Here is a 10,435-nt window from a genome sequence, read left to right on the forward strand (position 1 = left end):
GTCTTCCAGGTCATTCCTGCACCTCACACTCCACCATGGCCTCAGACCACCAGACCCAAGCGGGCAAGCCACAGCCCCTCAACCCCAAGGTGGGTACCACGCCGGAGGCTCCTCTCCCAGACTCGGTTTTCCTTCTGCAAAGTGGGCTTGGCATCTTCCTTCCTGGGGTCCCCCTCTCTGCCTCCGCCCTCTCTGGCCTGAGTCTTCCTAGCTTGCACCCTGGGGGCTGACTCAGAAGATCCCCCCAAGCTGGTATGCCAGGATTCCCAGCACCAGCTTTCTTCAGCTTTGGCGACTTATGTGTCTCTGTCTTACCCTGCACCCCATTGTCCAAGGGAGGGTCCCCAAAGCTGGGGCGGACCCTCAGTCCAGTCTGAGAGGGGGCTTGTGAATGGGAGGTGGGGAGGGATTCCTGACTCCATACCTGCTGTGTGACCCAGGCCAGCCGCTTGACCTCTCTGAGCCTCAGTTCCATCCTTTGTAAAGTGAGGAGACTCAGCTTCGCGGCATAGGGTGGTTGTAAAGAGGCAAAGGAAACGGGGTCAGCCTTGCGCCCGGTCTGCGGCGTGTCCACCGGCGGCCAGCTAATGGTGATGCTCCGCTTTCCCAACCTCCAGCCCCCTGAAGGGCAGTGGGATCTTAGTTCGATGTCGGACTTGTCACACCTGATCTGCCCCCGACCCTCTGCCACCAGCCCTTCACCGGCTGCCCTGCTGTGCTGTCTGCTGCAGGGACTCCAGGAATGGCTTCCGTCCCAGAGCTGCCCTTTGCCCTTTGACTCGGAGCCTCCCCAGCCAGGGAAGCTTCGGCTCATGCAGCCCCTCAGCTGCTCGCCCCATTCTGTCCCTTAAGGGGCTGACTTTCCAGAGGAAAGAAGGCAATACACAAAGGAATACACAACTTCAAGGAGTGAGAAGAGCTGCGAAGAAACGTCAAGTAGAGTCAGGATTCCTGAGAGCAGTGGTGGGTAGGGCACGGTTGTGTCAGCTGAAGTAGTCAGGGAGGGCCTCCCTGAGGAGGTGACCTTGGTGTGCAGACCCGGGCCCAGTGAGGGAGCAGTCATGGGAAAGTCGGGGTATTGGGAGAGGGAAGAGCATTTCAGACAGAGGGTATAGTGAATGCAAAGGCCCAGGGGTCAGAACGTTCTGGGCGAGTCTGAGGAACAGCAAGAAGGCCAGGACGACATGGTTTAGAGCAGGGCCGTCCAGCAGACACAGCACGTGGGCCACGTGTAACTTAGCATTTCCTGGTAGCCACGTTCAAAAAGTAAAAGGAAACAGGGCAAATTAATTTTCACCTTATATTTTATTAAACCCAATATATCTTAGTATATAATCAACAGAAAAATTATTAGGGGGCTATTTTACATTCTTTTTTCACACTAAATCTTCAAAATCTGCTGTGTATTTTGCACTTACAGCGCATCTCAATTTGGACTAGTCGTGTGTGCGTAAGAGTCTACGTAACTAATCACTACCATTTTGGGCAGCACACGTTTAAAGGACTGGATAACGTGTTCAAAATTTTAGCATCCATTTGTTGATAGTAACAAGAGCAGCAGCAACAATACGGAGCCCCGGGCTCTCGGGGGCTTTTCAAATGCATGGAGACGGGGCCTTCCTTGCCCTCCTCACGCTTGCAGCCTTTGTCTCCCAGGCCAGGATGATAATAAACTAGCCCCTAACTTCCATATTCTTTTTTTTTTTTTTGAGGAAGATTAGCCCTGAGCTAACATCCGTGCCCATCTTCCTCTACTTTATATGTGGGACGCCTACCACAGCATGGTGTGCCAAGCGGTGCCGTGTCTGCACGCAGGATCTGAACCGACGAACCCCGGGCCGCCAAAGCGTAACGTGCCCACTTAACCGCTGTGCCACTGGGCCGGCCCCAACTTCCAAATTCTTGATTTTTCTCAGGAACCCTAGAAAATGGGCATGACCTTCCCTTTTACAGACGGAGGAACTGAGGCTCAGAGCAATCAAGTTGCTTCTCTGGGGTTGCCCAGCTGGATGCAACAGAGGCGACATCAGAGCTGGTGTCTCCTGACGCATCCGTGCTCCAGTCAGTGACCATAAAGGCTGGATTGAGCCTGTGGAATTTGAACCCTGCTGGGCCTCCCTTCCCCGGCTTTATCCCCCTAATCCCCAGCCTGGGAGCAAGGGGCGTGTTTACCCAGCCAGTGCTGACCATGTGGATTGCGCAGCTGCCCCTCCTGGGAGCCCGCTGCCTGGAGCCCACCTCTTCATCCAGAGGGAGCTCCCTGGAGGAGGTGTGGCCGGAAAACCTCTGCCCCCAGATGCTCGCTGGAATCGTGAAAGGGGGCCGCTGGCCTCCCCTTAGCTCGTGGCTGTGAGGCCGTGAGTGGCCCCTTCACTCAGCAGAGCTTCCGTTTCCCTGGCGGGATCCTGCTGGCCCCCTTCCCTGGGCTGATGAGAGGACCAGGGGAGGCAAAGGGAGCAAAGGCCCCTTAAGACGGATCCCAAGGGAGAGGGCAGAGGAGGACCTGCAAAGCCGGTGGGGGTTTAAGGAATGGACATGGGCATGTGCAGTTTTATGGGTGAAATCGGGGTGGGGGTGTAGATGGCGGTACTGGGCCAGCTCTGACGGGAGCAGGAGAAGCGGTATGGTCTAGCATCTTGCAACTCACGCTGTGCTCCACGGAGCAGCGGTACAGCCTCAGCCGGGAGCTTGTTAGAAACACAGACTGGGGCTGGCCCCAGACCCACCGCCTCGGAAATCGCATTCCATCAAGATGCACGTGTTTTGCATGCGTGTTAGAGTTTGCCCAGTGCTGCTTTAGTGGGAACAGCATCAGACAAGCTTGGGCTCCAATTTCAGCTCTGCCACTCACCCACTCAGGCTCCGTACCACGTCCCTTAATGAAATAATGATGCCTCCCACACACAGAGCAAATCCTGTGTGCAAACCATCATGCTTCTCTGACCCCTTCCTGCAACCCCATAAGCTAGGTTCTGCCATTATTTCCCATTTTACAGATGGGGAAACTGAGGCCCAGTGAGGTGAAATACTGGCTCAGGGTCTCAAAGCTGGTAACTGGCAGAGCCAGGACTGTCTGACGTTCTGTTTCCTTCGTGACTCCCAAGGGTGGAGCCTTCAGTGTCCTTCCAGGCTCTGTGAGCCCCTCCCCACCCCCACCCCGACCCCCACCGCCCTGCTCTCCCTCCTCCGCGTCCTGACGGGGGTCCGACTCTCCTCCCGTTACAGATCATCATCTTCGAGCAGGAGAACTTCCAGGGCCACTCCCATGAGCTCAGCGGGCCCTGCCCCAACCTGAAGGAGACCGGCGTGGAGAAGGCAGGCTCCATCCTGGTGCAGTCCGGACCGTACGTACCTGGGGGCCTCGCCTGGTCAGGGGCTGCCAGGGTGGGGCCGTCGGGCTGTGGAGCTGGAGCGGGCTGCCCTCACTGTGCTCCTAGACCGTGCGATCTGGAGACCAGGATTTGGGGTCTGGCAGCCTATGGAGAGAATCGGTGCTTTGGAGTCACTTAGAGCTGGGTTCAAATCCTGGGTCCACCACTTCAGGGCTGTGTGACGTTGGAACAGCAACTTTCCCTCTCTGAGCCTCACTGTCCTCCTCTGTAGGCTGAGGACAAGTACATCCTCTGGAGGATGAAGGGAGAGAGCTCACGTGAAAAGTCTGGCCCTGAGGTCAGCCACTTCCTCGAGGCACAGAGATGGCCTCAGGGACTCTCATGAACCCTTCTAGAGCTGTCAATCTCTGCCTCCGGGAGCGTCCTTGCCCTCCCGGGAGGTTTAAAGCTGGATGTCCCAGCTCTGCATCCACCCTCCGTCCCCAAATTCTGACCACTGAGCCTTAGCGGACTCGCTGGTGCACTTGGGGGCAGCAGGCCTGGGGCCCCCGACCCAAGAGAGGAGCGGAGGTCGTTGGTAGGATCTGATCCCCTCATGTCACACAGCTGAGCCCGGCCTGCAGGGCCTCTCCTGGTGGTCCCCGACTGCTCCTTCTCTGCAGGAGCCTCAGGACTCAGGGGCCGCCACCAGCGACCCACCCCACAGCTCAGGGCATGTGGGATGGCCAAGGGTCCCGGGTGATGGGCACCCCACCTCAGGGCTCTCAGGGAATTGTGCAGCGAGCAGTGACCCTGTGGAGTCAGAGTCCACTGATGCCGAGAACAGCGAAAGGGACATCTCAGGGCATCTGGAGTGCCTGAGAGCGTGCCTTCCTGGACCACTGAGGTGTTGACCATTTAAGTACCACGTCTGATTTTCAGGTGTCTTTATTTATTTATTTCATTTATTTTTTATTTTTTTAAATTAATTTCACCTGCTTCTTTTCCTTTCTTCTTCTTCTTCTTTTTTTTTGGTGAGGAAGATTGGCCCTGAGCTAACATCTGTTGCCAGTCTTCTTTTTTTCTTCTTCTCCCCCAAATCCCCCAGTACATAGTTGTGTATTCTAGTTGTGAGTGCCTCTAGTTGTGGCATGTGGGATGCCACCCCAGCATGGCCTGATGAACAGTGCTATGCCCGCACCCAGGATCCAAACCGGCGAAACTCTGGGCTGCTGAAGCGGAGTGCATGAACTTAACCACTCAGCTTCGGGGCCGGCCCCTGTCTTTTTTTAGAATTTGGATGGAGTGGATTTTATGCTCCTCTGCTTTCTTTTAAAAAGTATAACCTCTGATATTTTTTATTAATTATTGTTTATTGTTTAAAAGTAAAAAGAAATGGTTTAAAGCCAAAAAAATATGACTCTCATCTTACCACTCAGAAGTAACCATTGTTAAGATTTTGATGTAAATCTAGCTTTTTCTCTGTATACATATGTATAGCATGATCCAACTTTGATTAAATATATATTTATAAATATATAAATACATAAATATATGAATATGCATATTTAATCAAAATCGGCTGCTGCTGTACATTGTTTCCTGATTCATTCTGTAAACTTTGTAACACATCGTGAATTCTCTCCAGGTCGTGGAACAGCGTCCATGCTGGGGTTTGTCAGTGTCTTTGAGACGATTCTGCGTCAGAGTCACAGGAGGGTGATGCTTTGAAATGCAGGTTCCCGGGCCCCATCCTGGTCCCTCCCGTCCAACTCCTGGGTCTGGAGCTCAGGAATCTGCATTTCACAAGCTCGCCTGGTGACGTTTCTGCCTGGGTCAGTCTGAGAAGCCGTGTCCGCCCTCCTTACTTTTCGTGGTCTTGTAACCTTCCATTATGGCATATGCCATCATTTACTTCCCCAAGCCCTGCCTATTAGATGTTGACGTTGTTTCAATTATTTGATATTATAAACAACACCGTGATGAACATCCTTATTCATGGATCCCTGAGGTCTTGACAACTGGTTTCTAAGGACACTTTGCCTAAAGCAGAATTGCTGGGTCAAGAACTCATCCTCCAGGCTGGCCCTGTGGCCGAGTGGTTAAGTTCGTGTGCTCTGCTTCAGCGGCCTGCGGTTCACCAGTTCAGATCCCGGGTGTGGACATGGCACCGCTCATCAGGCCACATGGTGGCAGGCGTCCCACATACAAAGTAGAGGAAGATGGGCACGGATGTTAGCTCAGGGCCAGTCTTCCTCAGCAAAAAGAGGAGGACTGGCAGATGTTAGTTCAGGGCTAATCTTCCTCAAAAAAAAAAAAACAGCAAAGAGCACATCCTCTTCTAAAAGAGACAAGAAACACGACCTCCCCTTCCACTAAGGACTTGGATTCCTGTTCTGAGCTGTCATCACGCCGGGCGGCAGCGTGTGCCCCTGCAATGAGCAGCCCCTGAACGCTGGGCATCGGAATCTGTGCCCTCGTTTTCCTATTTCCCCGGTTAGCCACGCCCCCCCCCGGAAGGTAATCATTCCCTTTAAGATGCTGTCTGTGGATCTAAGAGACTGTTAGAGTTTTGTGCAGAGTAGGAGTCAAGAGGCTTCCAGCAAGAACAGAAGAGGAAATAGACCCAAAGAGACAGATCAGCGTGGGCCGGGCGCACGAGCCGTAGCAGCAGTGGTGTCCAGAGCCCGTCCTTGGAGGTGCAGGCTGACCTGGCACATCTCCGCCCAGCTCCACGGTCGCTGACGTCGCACTGACAGCTGGGGATCCGCCGTGGTGGGAGGACGGGTACCACGGAAACTGGCAAATGCTACAGTCCCGGCTGCTTGGTTGTCGTTGCTCTTTTTGGGGAGCCGACTGGTCATTTACGAGCCCCAGCGCGGGGCTCTGCACTTCTGTATTTGCTGTTGGGCCGTCTTTGCCCCTCCCTCCCCCCCCCCCCCCCCCCCGGACTGTGTTCTGGATGGTTGAAGGCAGCATGGTGCTGGGTTCTGGATATTTGATGTGATTCCGCTCTTAGATTTGCTGTGCTCGGATTTATGGGGCCGCTTCTCCCTGATGAGCTGGGCGGTGGGAGCCCTGTGGCCCGAGCAAGCAGACAGGGTCCCCGCGGAGGAGGCTTGGCGTGGGCCTGACCTGCACCCCCCCCCCCCCGCCCCCGTCTCCCCGCAGCTGGGTGGGCTACGAACAAGCCAACTGCAAGGGTGAGCAGTTTGTCTTTGAGAAGGGTGAGTACCCGCGCTGGGACTCATGGACCAGCAGCCGGAGGACCGACTCCCTCAGCTCGCTGCGGCCCATCAAAGTGGTGAGTGCCATCCCCCGCCCCCCCTTCACACCTCAGGGACAGAGATCCAGGAACCTGCAACGAGCCTCCGCCTCCAGCATGTGCCCTTTCTGATTGGCGGGGGACTTCCTGGCTGTGTGACCTCACATAAGTCGCTTCTCCTCTCTGAGCCTCAGTTTCCTCATCTGTAAGATGCGCATATTAGTATCTCCTGTGCTGAGATTCCAACATGCTCGCCCCGAGGGTTGCGACATTGCACCACCTCAGGGGTCTCCATTCACAAACTTGGAAATGCTCTGGGGGCGCTGTTCACATTCTGTTCTGTGTGGACTGTGCAACTACTGACGGAGCCATTGCTCAATAAATGATACCCATTGTAAATATTCAAGGAAATTCGGGGTTTAGGGATGGAGGAGAAGTGGTTTAGCTGTTGGTTGGAACTCACGCCAATGTGACCTTTCAGCGCTTCTCTGATCCTAATTCTCACTAGCATGTGAACTCCTGGGGAGGGCAAAGACTCCAGCAATGCTCAGTTACACCCCCAGACCTTCCCAGCCCAGTCTAGCCCTCCCCGGAGCTTAGTGGAAGGTTGGAGAACATGGCACTTAGCCTGCCACAGCCCGGGCTTCCTACGTTGGCTCCGGCGCTCCCAGCTGTGTGACCTCGGGCAAATCACTTTAGCTCTCTGAGCCTCAGCTTTTTCATCTGACAAATGGCAAAAGAACAGTTTAGAGGATTAAAGGAGATAACTAAGAAAAATGTTGCAGGAGTAGGAAGACGGGAAGAGCTGTGGAAATGAAGGAAAGTCAAAATATCTCAGGTGCCTGCTGGGGGCACAGGAAGCCTGTGTGTGTAGATCACGGCTGCCATTTATTTAAAAAAAAAAAACAAAAACCGGGGGGAGGAGTTGAAGCTGGGGAAGGCAAAATGACATTTTAGAATCAAACATTCCCCAGAGTGTAGATTCTAGAGCATCCGCTACGTGGAAATAGCCCAGTAGGAGCTCAAAGAGGCACAGTTTGCTGACGCTGGTCACAGACATTCACGTGGGGGGGTATTGGGTGGGGGCTGTGGGGGAGCGTGTGGATCCAACTCCGGGGCATAAAGATGGGTGGGAAGGCCCCTCCTGGGCACCCCTGCCACTCACTCACTTTCCCTCACTCCCTGTCCACAGGACAGCCAGGAGCACAAGATCATCCTGTATGAAAACCCCAACTTCACGGGGAAGAAGATGGAGATCATAGACGACGACGTGCCCAGCTTCCACGCCCACGGCTACCAGGAGAAGGTGTCGTCCGTGCGTGTGCAGAGCGGCACGTGAGTGTGGACCCAGCCCGGGCTCGCCCCGCCCCGGGAGCCCCAGCCCTGGGGTCCCCAGTCCCGCTCTGCCCCGAACTCCGCTGATCTCGCACCCTCCCCACCCCCGTCTTCTCGGTGGAAAATGGGCGTCGAAGTTCTCAGTCTGTGAGGCTTTCAACCCCCGGAGTTCCATTCAGAACAGCCTTGCGGGTCATCGCCCCGTCCCCCGACCTTGGAGGAGGGAGACCGGGGCCTTAAGCTCAGCCCCTGAGATCAGGACAGTAACTGCTGGGGGGCGGGGGGCAGGGGGAGGTTGAGACAGAGGCTGGGGTGGCAGAAGGGTGGGGCGGAGTCGAGCATCCTGACAAAGCTGCAGGAGGCAGGAAGGACAGCAGCTGGCCTGTTACCACGCGAGTTCCCGATTTTGGAATCAGGGGTCATTTTCCACCAAACGACAATTCTCTGGCACATAAACCTTGGCCGTCGGCATTGGGGGGTTTCTCGCTGTGAACAATGCGGATTCCGCGGGGTCACTGGATGGGCTTCAGGCCTGCTGGAACCGACTCCTAAATTTTCAGAATTTTTGTGAGCTGCTTGTTGAACCTTTGGTAGCTTGAAATCAGCCGTGGTGGGAGTATTTACACCCCAGAAACTGGACAATGCTACAAAACAAGGCTTTTTCCCCCAAGAGAGCTAGTTTACCAATGCACACTGGCTTCCTGGGGTTTGTCACACTCCTAAAGTAGTGTGCAGAGTTCTGTGTTCATATTCCCCTTCATTCGCTCGAGTCATTCATTGGTTTGATTTGTCGAGTGCCACTGGGTGCCAGGTGCCAGGTGAGGTGCTCAGGATGTCAAGGCTAGATTAGAGAGACCTGGCTTCAGGTCTGGTCAGAATCAACTGTTAATAATGTAAGAATCCACACGAATCTAGACTTCTTCCCCAAGGAAGGGACTCTTGAGCTGAGATCTCAAGAAAGAGTAGGAATTTCAGGGGCAAAAAGGGGAAGGAAGGGTGTTTTGAACAGAGAGCAGCACGTGCAAAGGCCCTGTGGTGGGAGTAGCCTGGTGAGTGTGAGGGCCTCCACAAAGGCCAGAGTGGCTGGAGTGCAGAGAGGTAGGGCGTGAGACTGAGAAGCAGGGCTGGAGGTGTCCACAGGGGCTGGCCAGGCAGGTCCTTTAGGTCAGGGCTGTGGTGTTTTCTAGGGAGAAAACTGTGATTTTCATTGGGTGCTTAAAAGAGTGACTGACCCCCTAAATGGTGACAGCCTCAAATGGGAAAGGGATTATAGTAGGCTCCTGGGACCTCGCCCACTCTCCAGCCTCACAGCTGGCCTGGGGGTTGGGACAGGAGGGGACAGGGGTGGCAAAGAGGCCTGTCTTAGTCTAAGTTGAAGATCATCCCTTCCTCTGACCCCAGTATCAGGCTTTCAGTCAAAAGTCATTTGAGAGGTAGTGAGCTCCCCATCAAGAGAAGGAAGAAAGCAGAGGCTGGATGCTGGAAGGGTGGTGGTGCTCCTGCCCGACACTCAGGAAGCATGAAATGGTGGGGAAGCTCCACCTCCCTAATGGCTTAAGGATGCTGTGTCTTTGTCTCTCCTCCTGCTCCCCCGTCCCCTCCTCCTGCTCTGGTGCTGCAGGTGGGTCGGCTACCAGTACCCCGGCTACCGCGGGCTGCAGTACCTGCTGGAGAAGGGAGACTACAAGGACAGCGGGGACTTCGGGGCGCCCCACCCCCAGGTGCAGTCCGTGCGCCGCATCCGCGACATGCAGTGGCACCAGCGGGGCGCCTTCCACCCCTCCAACTAGTGCCCCCCATTTCCTCCCTCCCAGGGCCCGGGGTGCTACCCAGGAGCCCCCTCACCTCCCAGCGAGTGAATAAAGCGTGACTTGCAACTTATCTGCGGTGGAATCTTTTATCTCCAGGGGAAGCAGGGTGCTGCATGTGTGTATGTGCACGAGTGTGTGTGTGCGTGTGTGCAAGAGAGAGAGAGAGGAATCAGAGAGTGTCTGGGCGAGGGCTAGGACTGCAGCAGGGCCCTCACTGAGTCTGAGGTATTCAGCTGTGTGACCTTGGGCACATTGTCCAACTTCTCTGAGCCTCTGTTTCCTCACTTCACTAACAACCCCCTTTGCCCCGTGAGTGACCAGCTTGGCTGACCTCCTGGGCTCCCTATTATGTGGTCGCTGAGCACAGTCACTCTCAGGGGCCTGTGATGGACGTAAAACATACCCGTTCCTGCCATTCCCACACTATTGTGTGCCCTTCAGCCTGGGAGTTCTTTTAGATCTGCCAGAGGAGTCGATAATCCCCAGTCCCCACCCCGTCTCTGAGGGAGCTCACAATCCCGTGTTTGCAGTGGGAACAATGAGGGTTGGGTCTGAGTCCAACAAGCCTGGAGTCAAACGGCTGTTCTGGCGCCCGGGCCAGTGATGGGGCCTCTGGCAGGTCATTTCACTTCTCGATGTTTCCTCTTGGAAAAATGGAGAAAAATAGTGCCTCTCTACAGGGTTGCCACGAGGACGAGCTGAACTAACCCGGG

At 55.0% G+C, this 10,435-nt stretch overlaps 1 protein-coding gene across 1 annotated transcript; it reads left to right on the forward strand.

Annotated features, from left to right (window-relative positions):
* The first annotated feature begins 35 nt into the window (after positions 1-35).
* On the forward strand, positions 36-9,701 carry CRYBB2 (crystallin beta B2). Its single transcript, XM_046641349.1, has 5 exons — positions 36-89; positions 3,226-3,344; positions 6,483-6,615; positions 7,769-7,911; positions 9,533-9,701. The coding sequence occupies exons 1-5, from the start codon at positions 36-38 to the stop codon at positions 9,699-9,701; spliced, it is 618 nt and encodes a 205-aa protein (XP_046497305.1).
* The last annotated feature ends 734 nt before the right edge of the window (positions 9,702-10,435 follow it).

Source organism: Equus quagga, chromosome 15 (genome assembly GCF_021613505.1).
Source record: "Equus quagga isolate Etosha38 chromosome 15, UCLA_HA_Equagga_1.0, whole genome shotgun sequence".
In the NCBI taxonomy this organism is placed as follows: domain Eukaryota; kingdom Metazoa; phylum Chordata; class Mammalia; order Perissodactyla; family Equidae; genus Equus; species Equus quagga.